Source organism: Giraffa tippelskirchi, chromosome 7 (assembly GCF_054371585.1).
Source record: "Giraffa tippelskirchi isolate mGirTip1 chromosome 7, T2T-mGirTip1v1.2.pri, whole genome shotgun sequence".
In the NCBI taxonomy this organism is placed as follows: Eukaryota; Metazoa; Chordata; class Mammalia; order Artiodactyla; family Giraffidae; genus Giraffa; species Giraffa tippelskirchi.
This window is the reverse complement of record NC_137281.1, coordinates 91,609,468-91,628,420: the sequence shown is the minus strand read 5'-3', so window position 1 is coordinate 91,628,420 and position 18,953 is coordinate 91,609,468. Positions and strand designations below refer to the sequence as shown.

General features: G+C 38.2%; 1 protein-coding gene across 1 annotated transcript; it reads right to left on the bottom strand.

Annotated features, from left to right (window-relative positions):
• Positions 1 to 493: 493 nt before the first annotated feature.
• Positions 494 to 15,102, bottom strand: EMC7 (ER membrane protein complex subunit 7). Its single transcript, XM_081507032.1, has 5 exons — positions 14,779 to 15,102; positions 11,136 to 11,255; positions 4,612 to 4,750; positions 3,121 to 3,201; positions 494 to 968 (listed from the first exon to the last, which is right to left on the bottom strand). Exons 1-5 carry the CDS (start codon positions 15,009 to 15,011, stop codon positions 816 to 818), a joined length of 726 nt encoding a protein of 241 aa, XP_081363158.1. The 5' UTR covers positions 15,012 to 15,102; the 3' UTR covers positions 494 to 815.
• Positions 15,103 to 18,953: the final 3,851 nt, after the last annotated feature.

Here is an 18,953-nt window from a genome sequence, read left to right as displayed (position 1 = left end):
CCTACTCCTGTGCTTCTTTGCCCTGGCCACTCACTCTCTGTTATTATTTGTGTTTCCTCCATACATAATAAGCTCTATTGAAGACAGGAACTGGCTATTATCCATCTCTGTATCTTACCTTGAATCACAGTATAGAGCTGATGTTTAATAACTGTAAAATGAAACCACAGATGGTAACCAGAATTTAAAGATTGATAACATCCACTCTAATTCATACATCCACACTCTGAAACCAGCTGTAATAATAAAAATTAAAACTACATCAGGAACATATGGTTCTACTTCAAATATCAGGGAATGTTAAAACTACAGGGCGGGACTAAGAATTTTCAACGGTTTAGTTACACAGAAACCCATGGTGCATGCTGTTCTAAAACCACCAAGCACTCTTTTTAAATAGGAAAGGTCAAGTTCAAGCCTTGGATACTGAAAGACAGAAGAAAACTGTAAGGAATAAAGGAAACATTAAAGTGAAAAAAAACTGACAAGATAATTTTATCTCTGGATTAAGACTTATTTTAATATACATAATGTATCGTACTTCATATAATTTATTAATGTCATTTTCTATAGGACACTGTAATTAATTCAGTGACATCAATATTGACCTCATACAGACAAAGGATGAAAGCTGGGTTTCCTTGTGTACCAAATACAAAACATGTGCTAAAGAGTTATCACACATAACAGTTTTAAGAGATCAACTTTGAGGATGACTCAAGTTTACAGTAGTTGCTTCACATGGTTTTCCCTCAAGACATGGATGTCACCCAGTGTTACTGTGTTTGTGCAAATGCCATCTCTGGCCTGCCTGACTACCTCCTTTTGCCAGCCCCACTTTTGCCTGTTTTACTGCTGCCACTGCTAGATTTGCCAGATGACTTTGAAGAGAAGAGTCTTGTCATGAACTCAGAAACATCAGGCAATTCGTGGTTGGAATTCAGCATATTCATTGACTGCTCCATCTCCTGTGGGAAGACAAAGCACATTGATAATGAAAGGCATTGATAATGAAAGGATAATGATCCTTCAAGTCATCTAGCAACTAACACTTCCATTTAGGAAGGAGGAGAGAAACGTAAAAAGGTACTGGTTCTGAGCAATGATGTAATGTCGCACCCAACAGCATTTCGAAACCATATTTCATGCTTCCCTTACATTACTCAGCATTCTGATCCTCAGTAATGCTCAGAAGTGTTGCCTGGGGTTTGATTCCATTTATGTTTTTGTAAAGGGGATTTTCTCTGATAATGGACATAATGTGATTCTTCTCCTGCCACCTTATTTTGTTTTCTGATTAAAATACTTTGTTTTAACAAGTATTTTTAAACTCATGCTTCTTCTAGATGCATTTAATTAGAATATCAATATTTAACTATATATCATGCTATCAGAAAAGTTTGAAGATAACTATAATATTTCCAAGACTTGATTCCTAAGGGTCTTAGTAAATCTATCAACACTGAATGACTTGAGTGACCTCAGTTATAGCATCTAAAGCAAGCAACACAAATGTTAAAATGTTACCGTCACTGGCAGGACCTAAGAAAATGGTACTTTTATTCTGAGGTTTCTGTCCTAACCCTTACTGGGCCAACAATCTCTAAAGTACTGTTCCACTTTTGACAATATTAATTTCTGCTTCGTTTGAATTTCATGTGACATTCCAAAAGTGAACTCATAATTGTATTGGTTCAGACATGAAAAAAAAATAGGAAATACCCTTCTATCATTTAAAATCGAATTTTTAATTCAATTATTAGCTAGGGTTTTCTCCCCAAAGGTAGAATTTATATATGAGTTTTCAAGGAGAAAATGCTTTAAATAAGGCCAGGAAAAGAAACATTATAAATATAAATCAGATATATTAACATCCCCTAGTAATCAAGAATTAAATGTATATGGTAACAGGTCTTGAATCTCTGCAAAAATATATCAACTCTATTTTTGAATCTGTTCAATTCTGAAGCTCTTGAATGAACAACTTTTATACTGCATACTACGTGAAAAGCATTTTGCAAGAAATGAATTTTTAACCCAGTGTGACTTCTAATGCTTCCTTCTATTGATACCACGGAGAGTTAACTGCCTTAACAGATATAAGGATAGAGGAGGTACACCTTCCGACCAACACAGAGGCAAAGATGTCAAAACTTAGCAATAAAACATTTTGAAACATCATAAAGCATTTTTCTTTCATGAAGTTTTTTTCTGCCATTCCAGCATGGGATATATGCCTTTACCTAGTACCTCAACAGACATTTTTATTTATGGATAGCTTATTTTCCCATTTAAAACACACACACACAATCCTATGACAGAAAGAAGTGATTTATAAATCCATTCTATTTCCTATATTTAACTGAGCTTGTTGACAACAGAGATGACATATAACTCATCTTTGTATCCCCTGTATCCAGAACCTAAAAATTGATAATAAGTATTTATTCAGTAATCAATAGGTGTAAATACATCAGTATAGTAAATACAACAGAAAAACTTGGAATTCAGGAGATGTATGTTGATGGTTTGGGGTGAAGAATAGATAATTTTTTTTTTTCAATTCTGAAGATTTTATACAGAAGCCAATATTTAAAAGAGACGAGATGGTGGCACTAAATTTGAAGCATCTTACTTGGCAACTCCTATCCCCCTCACCAAACAGTATGATCTTGTGGTAGAGTTTGAAAACCACTATTCTATTTTTCTCCTGTGGTTTATCCAAATTTCTTTTGTGTGTCTGAACATATAAACTAAAGGTATATACTCTGAAGAGCTTTATAAAATAAAGGTAGATTATAAGAAGCTACCATTTAGTGAAATATTTAGATTAGGTATACCAGAATCATTATGCATTTCAGCTATTTAACAAGTGAGGCACACAGAAGCAAGTACTAAATAGAATGTCTTAACTATATGAAGAGATCCAGGCTTTTATCAGACAGAACCAACTGAATTTATCTGGTCCAATGGAAACAATTACATGCCAGAAACATATAATACTGTATCAACACAACCTGTAGATGAATTTGGCTTAGGAATTAGGATAAAGCTGAACAAATGCAAGCCATTCAGCAGCAATGGATGACCAGGCATCAGAACCTGGTTCATTCATCTTACCCGCCTCATGTCAGGATCACTTGTGTTGACCACTTTGGGCAGAAGCACAAATATCAATAATGGAAGAACCATCATCATAACCTGTAAAAGAAAAAAATTCAGAAAATGTTTTTCCCACTTAACTGTAGAACAAAATCTGAACTTAACAACCAATGATGGAATTAAATATTGTAAATAGAATAAAACTAGCAGTCACCACTTCAACTCTATTGAATGAGCCCTGCTGACAGCAAGGTGCACTGTTGTAATGTAAGAGCTTTATCTATAAGTTTGTGTGGACTTTATACAGACACCTCGCTTCATATCTGTGCTACTTATCATTTTGCAGAGTTCAGAGTTTTATTTAACACAAACAGTTTGCAAACAGAACTACCTGTTCACTTTCTTCAATTTGCAGTCTGCTACTGAGATTGGTGATCGTGATGACCAGCTGAGCTTTTTCCAGATGACCTGAGGTTCTTGGAGAAAACAAAATATCCCCCTTCTAATGTACAATATACTACTAGGCAACTACTATAGCAGACAAGTTTTAAAAAATGACCTAGGAGCTTCTCGCACTGCATACGTTCCCATGGAAATTTCAGAAACGAGAACACGGAAGATATTGCTCAATTAGCTTTGGAGTCTCACTACTGATTTCGTCCATCCACTCTACCCTCCTGCGTCTTCAGGCCTAACTGCAGATTCCAGGTACTAATTTATTCCTCTCAAAGATGTACAGCATGAAACATCCCTACTTGTGATCTAAATAGCTATCATGAAGAAATATGATTAACACTTAAGATAATTGTAAGGTAATAATTCAAGTTTCAAAAAACAGCAAAGAAAAAAAAAGTTAACTTTTTTCTGAAGAATTATGCTATTAGAATTTTATATTAGTGGATACCATAATATCATTTCATGAAAATAGCAAGTACTTAGATTACCACAAAATAACTTTTCTGTTCATTCCACATTCAAAAGAAAGAGAGAGAAAAAAAGTACATGTCCCATCAAGAGGGCAATTTACTAAGTGATGGCACATTCATCAATGGCCTAATATGCAGGTAGTATGAAGGAGAACTAACTCCATGTGTGACTTACCACACATGTGACTTATCACATGACTTATTACATGTGTGACTTATCACATGACTGTGTGTGTGTTTAGTTGCTCAGTTGGGTCTGACTCTCTGCAACCCCTTGGAGACTTACCACACTCATTCTATGTGAATTTTTTTTTTTTTTTTTCTATGTGAATTTTAAACGTAACTACTTATCTAATTTCTGGTGCACATTTCAATGTCAAATCTACCATGCCATTCTTGATACTATTTTTTTTCATTATGTAGTCCCAAAGCTATTATTTTCTTGAAATTCATAAACTAGTCACAATAATCCTTTCATCCAACAATTTGATCCCAGCTTCCTTATCACAGGGTTAGGATTTTTCAATTGCCTATAAGCAAATTAGAGATTAGTAAAGGTACTTTATTATAGCCTGATACATACCATTGGGTTCATCAGAAAATCTGTCCAGCCCCAAGACTCCCTTTTAATAAAGTAAGAAGGTGGGCCTGAAGATTTCATTTGGAGAGGATAGGGCAGTCTGACCACTTCTGATGTTTTGATGTAATTCACGTATCTTGCTCTGATAAAGCAACATGAAAAAAGCATCAGTAATCCTATTACAAGCATTACTATTTAAAAGAACTGCTTATATTAGCAATGCCTTATAATTACCTTTAACTTTTTCCAGAATGCTTTGGCATTTAAATTTTTGATCTTGAAAATCTGATCAGAGTAGTTTCATCTATATGTCTAAAATACTTAGCAAAATGTAGAGAAGAAACTAGATTTGGAATCAAGAGACCTAGTTTCTAGTTATAGATCTGTTATTACCTAGGCTTGCAAGTTTTAAGTTCTTAGCTTTTCTGGTTACACCAAAAGTTCTTCTGGAATTCTTCCAGCTCTAAAGCTCTCTGATTCGATTTAATAATAAACTTATTTTCCAATCAATATATAAAAATGTTGGAATTTTTTGATTGTCTGAGATATGCATTATGGGGTATATCTAATTGCAAAGGGTATTTTGCAAGAAAAACTTATGATTCAAGAAAGTCCTGCAACAGTGCCATAGGTAGTAACATTACATTTTTACCAGACATACTATGAATTTTAATCCCCCATGTCCACACATATTTCAGTGTACTTTTTAAAAGTTGCTTCCCTCATTTCCTCTTATTGTTTCCTTTTGGAGCTTCTATTAGAAAAGTGTTAGACCATTTCATTCTTTCATGGCGGGGGCGGAGTGGGCAGGGGAGCCTGTGCTGGGGCTTCACTGCTGAGCAGGCTTTTCATTAGAGTGGTTTCTCTTGTTGCGGAGCACCGGCTCTAGGGCTGGAGGGCTTCATTAATTGTGGCTCCCGGGCTCTAGAGCACTGGCTCAATAATTGTGGCGCAGGAGCTTAGTCGCTCCATGGCATATGGGATTTTCTTGGATGAGGGATCAAACCCATGTCTCCTGCAACAGCAGGCAGATTTTTTACCACTGAGCCATCAGGGTAGCCCCTTTTTCATTCTTTACTCCACATCTTATTAAACTCTCACATTCAGAGTCCTTTCCTTCATCTGTATTGATTTCTGGCTAATTTTTCTGATCTGTCCTCCAACTTGTCAAACTTCTGTTCAGTTGCTCAGCACATCCATTGAGTTTTATATTCCAAAGCATACACTGATTGCAAAAGTTCAATTTTATTTTTTTTTCATATGGTCTATTTGGTATTATCTATGGTCTATTTTGGTATTATGGCAATAAATATTTTTGTTTAAAGCATTTTAAATATACTTTAAACCATTTTATATAGTCTATATCCAATAATTCTACTATCTAGAGTTCTCAGGGCTTCCCTGGTGGCTCAGTGTGAAGATTCCACCTGCCAATACAGGAGACATGAGTACCATCCCTGATCTGGGAAGATCCCACATGCCATATAGCAACTAAGCCCAAGTGCCACAACTACTGAACTTGTCCTCTAGAGCCCAGAAGGTGCAATTAATGAAGCCCTTGAGCCCTAGAGCTGGTACTCCACAACAGGAGAATCCACTGCAGTGAGAAGCCCTCACACCACAACTAGAGAGTAGCCCGTTTGCTGCAACTAGAGAAAAGCCCACACAACAACAAAGACACAGCACAGCCAAAAATAAATAAACAAATAAATAAAATTAGAGTTATCAGAGGTCTGATTCATCTGCTAACTCCATGGACATTGTTTTCTTGGTTATCTTTTATAAGTTAAGTAGACTTTACTTATGTGTAGGTGTGGACAGAGAGTATCTGCCTCCAGAGAGGTTATGCACTTGTCTCTGCCAGGAGTCCAGGATTATGACCAGGGACCATCTTATTAATTTTTCAGACTGGAATTTTTTGAATCATGCAGGAAGTAATAAGTGAATACCCCAAATTTCAATGAGGGTATGACTATCAATTTTCAGGATAGATTTTTCTCTCCAAAAGCCAGGACCAGGTTGGGAATCTGATCTCTTGGATTTCAGGCCAAGGGTTGAGAAGAGAACCAAGTCTCTAGTCTGACTCTGACTCCTAGCATGCCCAAAGCTTGCCTTCCATCTACACACTGCTAATAAAATCTAAGCCTTTCGGTGACAGAATAATAAATCTCCCAGGTGGGAAAGCAGTTTATTCTCTGGGGAGTTCCCTTACTTTGGGGGGGAGTTACACATTTAAAAGGACATTTTTATCATGTTTTATCCAGCATTTCTAAAATTTTTCATTCGGCCAGAATGTCAAAAATGGAAGTCCCATTTATTTGAAACTAATTTATCATGCACACTTAAAAAACATTGGTCAAGAATATTAGTATCTTATATAAGTCCTTCTTTGTTCTCTACTCTGTCTCCCACCCCCCAATAATTAAAACGATAAGGGCCTTTTTTTAAGCTATGCTTCAAGTATCCAATCATCAGGAATAACTCTGCAAATATGAATCCCACTGCTGCAACCTGTCCTTAAAAGTTAAAGCAGGTAGTACTCTTTATCCAAGGTGAAAAGGCGAATAAAACTTTGTATTTTAGGAAAATATTTCTAACTGCTTAGACTACTTTATTCAAAAGAGGAAAAGATACACCCAACTGCAAGCAGAGTTTCAGAGAACAGCAAGGAGAGATAAGAAAGTCTTCTTAAGAGAACAATGCAAGGAAATAGAGAAAAAAAATACAATGGGAAAGACTCTTCAAGAAAACTGGAGATATCTAAGGGAACATTTCATGCAAAGATGGGCACAATAAAGGACAGAAACAGCAAGGACCTAACTGAAGCAAAGATATTAAGAAGAGGTGGGAAAAATACACAGAACCATACAAAAAAGGTCTTACATGACCCAGATAACCATGACGGTCTGGTCACGCACCTAGAGCCAGACATCCTGGAATGTGAAGTCAAGCGGGCCTTAGAAAGCATCACTACGAACAAAGCTAGTGGAGGTGATGGAATTCCAGTTGAGCTATTTCAAATCCTGAAAGATGATGCTGTGAAAGTGCTGCACTCAATATGCCAGCAAATTTGGAAAACTCAGCAGTGGCCACAGGACTGGAAAAGGTCAATTTTCATTCTAATCCCGAAGAAAGGCAATGCCAAAGAATGTTCAAACTCATTTCACTCATTTCACACACTAGTAAGGCTAAAAACCTTCAAGCTAGGCTTCAGCAGCACATGAACCAAGAACTTCCAGATGTACAAGCTGGATTTGGAAAAGGCAGAGGAACCAGAGATCAAATTGCCAACATCCGTTCGATCATAGAAAAAGCAAGAGAGTTACAGAAAAACATCTACTTCTGCATCACTGACTACGCAAAAGCCTGTGTGGATCACAACAAACTGTGGAAACTTCTCAAACAGATGGGAATACCACATCACCTTACCTGCCTCCTGAGAAAACTGTGTGCAGGTCAAGAAGCAACAGTTAGAACTGCACATGGAACAATGGACTGGTTCAAAATTGGGAAAAGAACACATCAAGGCTGTATATTGTCACCCTACTTATTGAACTTATATGCAGAGTACATCATGCAAAATGCTGGGCTGGATGAAGCACAAGCAGGAATCAAGATTGCCCAGAGAAATATCAACAACCTCAGATATGCAGATGATACCACTCTAACAGAGCTTCTTGATAAAGGTGAAAGAGGAGAGTGAAAAAGCTGGCTTAAAACTCAACATTCAAAAAACTAAGATCATGGCATCCAGTCCCATCACTTAATGGCAAACAAATGGAGAAAAAATGGAAACAGTGGCAGATTTTATTTTCTTGGGCTCCAAAATCACTGAGGATGGTGACTGTAGCCACAAAATGAAAAGATGCTTGCTCCTTGGAAAAAAAGCTATGACAAATCTACACAGCAGATTAAAAAGCAGAGACATCATTTTGCCAACAAAGGTCTATATAGTCAAAGCTATGGTTTTTTCAGTAGTCATAAATGGATGAGAGTTGGACCATAAGGAAGGCTGAGCTCCTAAGAATTGATGCTTTCAAACTGTGGTGCTGGAGAAGACTCCTTGGACAGCAAGGAGATCAAATCAGTCAACCCTAAAGGAAATCAACCCTGAATATTCATTGGAAGGACTGGTGCTAAAGCTGAAGCTCCAATACTTTGGCCATCTGATGTGAAAAGCTGACTCATTAGAAAAGACCTTGATGCTGGGAAAGACTGAAGGCAAGGGGAGAAGGGAGTGACAGAGGATGAGACGGTTGGATGGCATCATTGACTCAATGGACATCAATTTGAGCAAACTCCAGGAGATAGTGAAGGACAGGGAAATATGGCGTGCCACAGTCCATGGGGTCGCAAAGAGTCAGACACGACTTAGCAACTGAACAACAGCTTTATGCAAAATTCAAAGTAAAAAGAATAAATAAAAATAAATTACAGTTTTTAATCAAAAAATATCCCATTTTAACAACTCTCATTCCCTCCAGTATTCAGTTTTTTGTCTGTTTGGCCTGGCCACTCAGCTTGTAGTATCTTAATTCTCCAATGAGGGGTTGAACCCAGGCTCACTGCAAAGAAAGTGCAGAGTCCCAACTACTGAACCCCAGGAACTCCCAGTATTTCCAGTAATTTTTAAAGCTTCTCAAACTTATCTAAAGTGCATATGGTAAATCTACAAACCCCCCTCCATGTCCACACTTGCAATTCTAAAATATATAGAAAGTCATGATACGTTCTTTACAGTTTAGATATTAACATACTAGAGTTTTATATATAAATATATATTTTTAAAATTTTATGCCTCTAAAAAGACATGAGAAAGTCAATAGCTAATGAGGTTCAATTACTTTGAAACAATGTTTATTACACCAAAAATATTTATAAACATATTTGGAGGATATTACTTTAATTCAAGTTTTACCCTTGCTCTGAGTAGCCAATAGCAAGTAATATTAGAATCTGGATAAAGTTGAATATTCTAAGATAATAATTTAACTTCAAAAATATAGGACAAAGTAATTTGTTTCCAAAGAATATATTTTTCGTAGCATCACAGTATTGGTTTCATAATAATACCAAGAATTTAAATTACACAGAATAACTGTGTTCACTACACATGCTAAAAGAGGAAAAAGAAAACTCTACCTATCCATTATCAGGAGCTGACATCAAGGAACTAATATACAGCTGATATAAAGGATGTATGATATAAAGCTCAACATATGACTGACTATTTTAATTACAGCATATTTACATATTATACTTTAAAAATGTTCAATAATCAAAAAAAAGTAAAGGAAGAAGGAAAGCATTTTAGGAGTAAACGCTAACTCAAATATAAATATTATGGTACAAACCAAATGTCTCTCTTACATCAACTCAATCTGAGGTCTCCACAAATCAACCTAAATATGCTAGGCATGTGAAGAAAAGGTCAGTAATAAAATATAGTTCCTCTAACCCCCAAATTATTTTTGCCTTTGCGTGACCTCTTCTTTATTACTGCATGCATGCCTAGTTGCTCAGTTGTGTCCAACTCTTTGCAACCCTGTGGACTGTAACCTGGTAGGCTCCTCTGTCCACAGGATTTTCCAGGGTAAGAATACTGGAGTGGGTCACCATTTCCTCTCCAAGGGATCTTCCCAACCCAGGGACTGCACCCAAGACTCCTGAGTCTCCTGCATTGGCAGGCAGATTCTTTACCACTGAGCTACCTGGAAAGATATATTACAGCAACATAAAGTAATTTTGTGATAGCTCAAACAAAGAAGAGATATTACCGTTTTAAATTGTTTGGTACTTGTCAATTAAAGCTCAGTAAAGCAAACAAGCAAGCAAGAAGACTGCTTCCTATACCTCCTGGTCAGATTACACCAAAGAGAGCACTATTGGCACTAGACTAATAACAAATAAATCAACTGGGCTTATAACAGCAGAAGGCTAAATATAAACACTGTGGACATCTAGACAACTGATTCTAACTTGAAAGGGGTCTGTGGTATTCCAGAATTAGAGCCTGAATTAGCCCAAAATTTTCACTCAACTTCAAAGCACGTGTTCATCTACTTAGAAATTCTAACTTTTTCCTGTTTTCCAGCCTCTAATACTGTACTTTTTCTCATTATGATCCTCATTTTGAAGGATCAAAATATCCTTCAAAATATCCCAATGAAAAACAAATGATAAATATTTTCAACTTAGAAAAGTTAAATTATTTCCAACTTTAATAATCACATTTCAATTAAAACTTTCACAGTGCTTTTGCTCCTATAGTAAGTAATCTTACCTCTTCTCTATATAGTCATATTAGGCGTTTTAAAATGAATGTTAAGCCAGAGCAGGAGAAAGTTCAACTGTACAATATCATCAATGCTCAAATTGGAACAGTATAAGGATGCTTTAAATGTTTTAAGGAATACCTGCAGTTTAAACAAGAAACCTTTCAACCTTAACTATAAACTCTGAAAGGAATATATAATGAGGTATTCAGGAGCCTAGCCTTTGGTAAAAATTAAATCAGCTGTCCTTACCTCATTTTGCCTTTTGAAGTGATATCCACTCGGACAGGATCAAACCTGTAAGCTGGAGAAATAACTTCCACTACATAAGATCCAGAAGGTATATCATGAACCACAAAACTCCCATCCGTCCTGGAACAATGAAATTATCATTATTTAGTCACTTATGATCAACAGTTTATTCCTTTGTTTTAAATCATCAGTTAACTCCCAAACCAATACCCCCCAAAATGACACAGTATTTAGCCAAACAAAACAAACCCAAACCGGTGAGAGTTGTTCCACATTTCAGCTTCCATAATTACACTGCCTGGGTAATGAAAATGCCCCAGCCCATTCCACAGAGACCCCTGACACAGAAAGCACTTCTGTTCCTTCTGCAGGACAGAGATGACAGGGGACAGGGGTACAGGTCCAACCCTAAAGTCGTCTTCATTCAAGGGAATGAATATGTTAGTCCTACAATATTGGGGTTCCAATTTTGCCAAACCCCTCCAACAATTTCTTAATTAAAAATGGCTTTTTCCCCTCGTTTTAATTTGCGTTTTTTCGGGTTTTCACACACACACACACACAAAAGGTAATTAAATACTGCTTGTTCCACTTGTTACAAATAGTTCCCATCTATTTTGGTTACTTCTTTTTGGCTATGTGTAAGTTTAAAATGTTTATGGGAGTTAAAACCATTCACTTTTGCCTTACTGATTTCTTTTAAACCTTCCAGACTAAGAAAACTACCCCATCCAGAACTAGTCATTTCAGGTTCACAGACCGAAATTAATTTGTTTTGCTAATGAGAAACTGCCATTCTGATGGGGAAAAAAGTTTATGATTCAGGAAAACAAAGATTCTAAAAGGACTGACTTTATCAAAGAATTGCTAGTCTCATAATAATGTTAAAATACTGTTCCTTAAATCATTAGGCTCTTTCACAGTTAAAGGAATGATTCTGTCACATCCACCATGTTTACTAAAAAGTAAGAGGAAGAAGTTCCATTCTATTTCAAAGTACACACTAAACTGAAACGGAGTTGAAATATAAACATCAAGTTAACTTATTTCTGGGCTGGATGTCTTCTATTTTCCTTCAGATCATTCTCCACCCTTCTCCTCTCCCAACAGCATGAAAGGAAGAAAGCGAGCTTAGTATACTTTCCTCCCAGCTCTTTCCATGCGAGGCCCCCTAACTGGCTTTGGCAAGAGACCCAGCTCCTCTCTATGCTGTTCTTTCCTCTTTTCTAGATTCCAATAACCTTTATTTCCTAGCCTCCATTCAGGCTTAGAGGTGACAATAGCTTTGAAGTTGTAAACTTTGGAGTACTGCTTAATCTGATTGTTTCCTTACACTATGACTACCCTGGTTAATCTTTTCATTAAACTTTCCTTGAATTATTCTAATTATTCAGTTTCTTGATGGGACCCTAACTGAATGAATTTCAAAACTTTTTTCTAGGTCCAGAAAAAAAGAGAATTCAACTAATTCCTGGGCAACATAAATAATAGCAGAACTAATGGCATAAACAAAAAGCTAATATATTTTTCATCCTAGGGTAAACAGTTTACTTTAAAAGATAACATACACATTTTACAATGAAAACTTAAAGCCTGATTTTTAAAATGCACTCTGCAATACACAGACCTTGCTGGACTCTGATTTGAAAGAACAAGCACATTAAAAGTATTTCTGAAGTAAGTGGGGAAACATAAAAATGGACTGGGTACTAAATGACATTATTATTTATTTTGTGAAATCAATAATGGTACTGTAGGTTTTTTTAAGTTCTTATCTTTCAGAGATACATAACAGTGTTTTTACAAGTGAAATTATATTATGTTTAAGATCACATTAAAATATTCCAGAAAGAAAGGAAAGAGGTGCAGATAGCAGATATGAAATCAAACAGTAAACTGTGATATGTTCCTAAGTTATTCTGTTTATTTTAGCATATGTCTGAAGTTTTCCATAATAAACAGTTCAAAAAATTTATAGTATATAATCTTTCATAAAGCATAGCACATAATTTCAAAAAACTGAAAACTATCTACATGCCCCCAAACAGAGGACAAGATAAATTAAGTTCACATACACAGTGATGAGAGCAAGAAGTGGCATGGGTAGTCTTCAGTTGAAATTCCCCTAATCTTCATTTAAGAAAGTCTTAAGTCACCATCAACAAGCATAAACGCAGTCAAAATTGCATGCTAGTTATGTATAACAGGTACAGGACAAATTACCTATCCCTCTTCCAAAATGGTTGTCACAATAAGCCCCTCATATTAACTCTCAACCTTTCTACATATAAATGAAAGAATACGAAAAGGCACCAGAAGCTGTTCACAAAATATTAAATGAAAAAAATCAAGTTACAAAGCACTGTATATTGTATATTAGTATTAAAAATGTCATATAATTCCAAAAAGATACAATAAAATGTTAAGGCTCGCTATCTCTATTCTGTTTATATTTTCTTCAATAAACAAATCACAAATTATTTTCAATAAAAATAATGCTTATTTTAAAAACTGTATATGGCAGAAGAGAGATCAAATGGTTAATCATGGTAATTTTCTAAAGCTTAATGAGAGTTTTATTATTAAAAGATCATTTATTAGAGTAAAACTTCAAGAATGGCCTAATGCCAGAATTTTAATGATAAACAGCACTTTAAAAATGACCATAAGCTTCTCTTTATTATTTATTAATCTGAGTTTGAAATTCTCATTCAAAGGCACCTGGAGACTGAATATTTACAAACAGATTTAGAATTAATTGTCTTGTTTTCAGATACCACTTGTTAGTATACAAACCCACCAGAGGAACACTTCCTTTACCACTTACAGTTCAAAGTTTCACTTTCCAAGCAGCAATTGAAAGATTTAAAACATCATATTACACTTATGCCTAGACATCTGAAAAGCAGGCTGATACAGAACTACAGTGCTAATAAATTCACCACGTCTTTTAAATATAGGCTCAAATCCTATTTCTACTCATTGCCAGACAGGACAGAAGAGCATAAACAGTGTAGAGTCTTACATAAATGACAACAGTGATGTTGCAAAACCCTCGATAACTTCAAGTGTAAAAAAGAACAACAATCCCACTTACAGGCAAAAAAGGTACTTTGATTAGGGACTTCAGGGCCCATTAATTTTAGTAGTAGCAACATTAGCCTCCAGTCTGTGTCATCACTAGAAGCCCTGTGGGCTTTGAGAATTCCCACTTGCTTAGCATCATTCTACACAACATGAAGCTACCAAAAGACTGAAATGAAGTGCAAAAAGAAGCCAAATTCCAGGGAAACCAGATGAAATGCAAAGGAAAGAATTCATCAAAAGACAAATAAAGGGTCCACCTGTCCCCAGGGCCCAGAAATGGTCGTCCCCATCCGGGGCTAAAGGGAGTTGAAGATAACTGACTCCACTGCTCTGGCCCTGGGACGAGCACCTGCCATCCTTATTTCTGTGGTACAGGATCAGGAAGGGGAAAACGTCAGACTGCCTGGCAATGTACCCCCGGCACAGACCGCTAGCGGTGCTCGCCCTTTCACCCTCGGACAGCGACGTCGTCAGGTTTTGACACTTAGCTCCCCCAGGGGGAATTCCCTTCCAGCTTCCATCCCAATTGCTTTCGCGCTGCCCTCAGGATGCTCACTTCAGAAAGCCGACGTGCTCTTCTCCGTCTACCAGCACTCGGGCCGCCGAGATCCAGTCCTGGGGTTTCACTCCAGGAACAACCGCACGCCCCTCAATCTTGAAGCGATCTCCAATGCCGACCCCACTTCCTCCTGACCCCTCGGAGGTAGACCCAGACACCTCCGAGCTCTGGGCACCCCTTGATAGTAGCAGCAGAAGGACGGAAAAGAAGGCCCACGGAGTGGCAGCCATGACAGCAGCTCTCGGCGGTCAGGCCGGTAGCCCCGGAAACCCTCCCCGTCTCTCGCAGTCGCCGCAGCCGCGCGCTGATGTCGTCATCTCTGCGCGCCGGTTCGGGCGCCCACTGTGGGCTCAAACCGCAGCGCCGGAGTCTCGGCCAATCCACTCGCGAGATGCGAGTGTTGCGGCGACTTCCTTGCGCTTGAGAATCGAGGGCTTTGTGAGGTAAGCAGCTTAAGGCGGCTGCCCACAAAGCGAAAATGAAGTGTGAGTTGCTGTGGTCCCCACTGAGAGGGACAAGGATCTTAAGTGTGTTGCCTGTTAAGTCGTTTCAGTCGTGTCCGAATTTTTGCGACCCTATGGACTGTAGCCCGCCAAGCTCCTCTGTCCGTGGAATTCTCCAGGAAAGAGTGGGAGTGGGTTGCCATGCCCTACTTCAGGGGATCTTCCCAACCCAGGGATCGAACCCGCATGTCTTATGCCCCCTGCATAGGCAGGCGAGGTTTTGTTTTTTTAAACAAACAAACAAACAAACCACTAGCGCCACATGAAAAGTAAAAAAAAAAAAAAAAAAAATTAAGATTGAGAGGGATGAGGATCTTAAGTAGTGTCTGCAAATGAGGCTCTGATTTAGATAGAAACAAGTCCAGAACAGAGTGTTTAAAAAGCCTTAACCGATTCCGCAAGACGTGCAAAAGGAAAAGGCCCCCGTTTGTATGTTTAAAGGAGATAACATCTCTGCACAGAAAAACAGCTGGGAAAATACGTATTGTTAACTAAGGGTTATGTCTGGTGAAAAGGGAAAGAGTTTGAGGGAATTTATCTGCATTTATTTATCTACATTACACCATTTGTCCAGTTTTGAATGCTTTCAGTTCAGTTCAGTCGCTCAGTCGTGTCAGACTCTTTGCGACCCCATGAACCGCAGCACGCCAGGCCTTCCTGCCCATCACCAACTCCCGGAGTTCACCCAAACTCAAGTCCATCCAGTCGGTGATGCCATCCAGCCATCTTATCCTCTGTCGTCCCCTGATAACAAATGAGTGGGGGGAATGGACCGCAGCACGCCAGGCTTTCATAAGTCCATCACCAAGTCCTAGAGCTTACTCAGACTCACATCCATCCAGTTGGTGATGCCATCCAACCTTCTCATCCTCTGTCATCCCCTTCGCCTCCTGCCTTCAGTCTTTCCCAGCATCAGGGTCTTTTCCAATGAGTCAGATCTTCAGATCAGATGACCAAAGTATTCGAGTTTCAGCTTCAACATCAGTCCTTCCAATGAACACTCAAGACTGATCTTTAGGATGTACTGGTTGGATCTCCTTGCAGTCCAAGGGACTCTTAAGAGTCTTCTCCAACACCACAGTTCAAAAGCATCAAATCTTCGAGGCTCAACTTTCTTTATAGTCCAACTCTCATATCCATACGTGACTACTGGAAAAACCATAGCTTTGACCTTTGTTGGCAAAGTAATGTCTCTGCTTTTTAATATTCTGTCTAGGTTGGTCACAGCCTTCTTCCAAGGAGCAAGAATCTTTTAATTTTAAGACTGCAGTCACCAACTGCAGTGATTTTTGGAGCCCCCCAAGATAAAGTCTCTCACTGTTTCCATTGTTTCCCCATCTATTTGCCATGAAGTGCTGGGACCGAATGCCATGATCTTAGTTTTCTAAATGTTTAGTTTTAAGTCAACTTTTTCACTCTCCGCTTTCACTTGCATCAAGAGGCTCTTTAATTCTTTTTCCCTTTCTGCCGTAAGGGTGGTGTCATCTGAGTCTCTGAGGTTATTAATGTTTCTCCTTGCAATCTTGATTCCAGCTTGTGCTTCATCCAGCCCAGAATTTCTCATGATGTACTCTGCATACAAGTTAAATAAGCAGAGTGACAATAGATAGCCTTGACATACTCCTTTCCCAACTTGGAACCAGTCTGTTTCATGTCCAGTTCTAACTGTTGCTTCTTGACCTGCATACAGATTTCTCAGGAGGCAGGACAGGTGGTCTGGTATTCCCATCTCTTGAAGAATTTTCCAGTTTATTGTGATCCTCACAGTCAAAGGCTTTGGTGTAGTCAATAAAGCAGTAATAGATGTTTTTCTGGAACTCTTGTGCTTTTTCGATGATCCAACGGATGTTGATCTCTGGTTCCTCTGCCTTTTCTAAATCCAAATTGGGAACATCTAGAAGTTCACAATTCAGATACTGTTGAAGTCTGGCCTGGAGAATTTTGAGCATTACTTTGCTAGCGTGTGAGATGAGTGCAGTTGTGCGGTAGTTTGGCATTGCCTTTCTTTGGGATTGGAATGAAAACAGACCTCCTCCAGTCCTGTGGCCACTGCTGAGTTTTCCAAATTTGCTGGCATATTGAGTGCAGCACTTTCACAGCATCATCTTTTAGGATTTGAAATAGCTCAACTGGAATTCCATCACCTCCACTAGCTTTGTAGTGATGCTTCCTAAGGCCCACTTGACTTCACATTCCAAGATGTCTGGCTCTAGGTGAGTGATCACACCACTGTGATTATCTGGGTTGTGAAGATATTTTTTTGTTCAGTTCTTCTGTGTATTCTTGCCACCTCTTCTTAATATCTTCTGCTTCTGTTAGGTCCATACCATTTCTGTCCTTCATTGTGCCCATCTTTGCATGAAATGTACCCTTGGTACTCTAATTTTCTTGAAGAGATCTCTAGTCTTTCCCATTCTATTGTTTTCTTCTATTTCTTTGCACTGATCACTGAGGAAGGCTTTCTTATCTCTCCTTGCTATTCTTTGAAACTCTGCATTCAAATGGGTGTATCTTTCCTTTTCTTTACCTTTTGCTCCTCTTCTTTTCTCAGCTATTTGTAAGTCCTCCTCAGACATCCATTTTGCTTTTTAGCATTTCTTTTTCTTGGGGATTGTTTTGATCACTGCCTCCTGTACAATGTCATGAACCTTCGTCCATAGTTCTTCAGGCACTCTGTCTATTCTATCTAATTCCTTAAATCTATTTCTCACTTCCACTGTATAATTGTAAGGGATTTGATCTAGGTCATACCTGAATGGTCTAGTGGCTTCCCTACTTTCTTCAATTCAAGTCTGAATTTGGCAATAAGGAGTTCATGATCTGAGCTACAGTCAGCTCCTGGTCTTGTTTTTCCTGACTGTATAGAGCTTCTCCATCTTTGCCTGCAAAGAATATAATCAATCTGATTTCAGTATTGACCATCTGGTGATGTCCATATGTAGAGTCTTCTCTTGTGTTGTTGGAAGAGGGTGTTTGCTATGACTAGTGCATTCTCTTGGCAAAACTGTTAGCCTTTGACCTGCTTTGTTTTGTACTCCAAGGCCAAATTTGCCTGTTACTCCAGGTATCTCTTGACTTTTTACTTTTGCATTCCAGTCCCCTATAATGAAAAAGACATCTTCTTTGGATGTTAGTTCTAGGTCTTGTAGGTCTTCACAGAACCATTCAACTTCAGCTTCTTCAGCATTACTGGTCAGGATATAGTCTCGGATTACTGTGATATTGAATGGTTTGCCTTGGAAATGAACAGAGATTATTCTGTTATTTTTGAGATGGCATCCAAGTACTGCATTTTGGACTCTTTTTGTTGACTATGATGGCTACTCCATTTCTTCTAAGGGATTCTTGCCCACAATAGTAGATATAATGGTCATCTGAGTTAAAGTCACCCATTCCAGTCCATCTTAGTTCGCTGATTCCTAGAATGTCGACGTTCACTCTTGCCATCTCCTGTTTGACCACTTCCAATTTGCCTTGATTCATGGACCTAACATTCCAGGGCCCTATGCAATATTGCTTTTTACAGCATCGGACTTTACTTCCATTACCAGTCACATCCACAAATGGGTGTTGCTTGTGCTTTGGCTCCATCTCTTCATTCTTTCTGGAGTTATTTCTCCATTGATCTCCAGTAGCATATTGGGCACCCACCGACCTGGGGAAGTCATC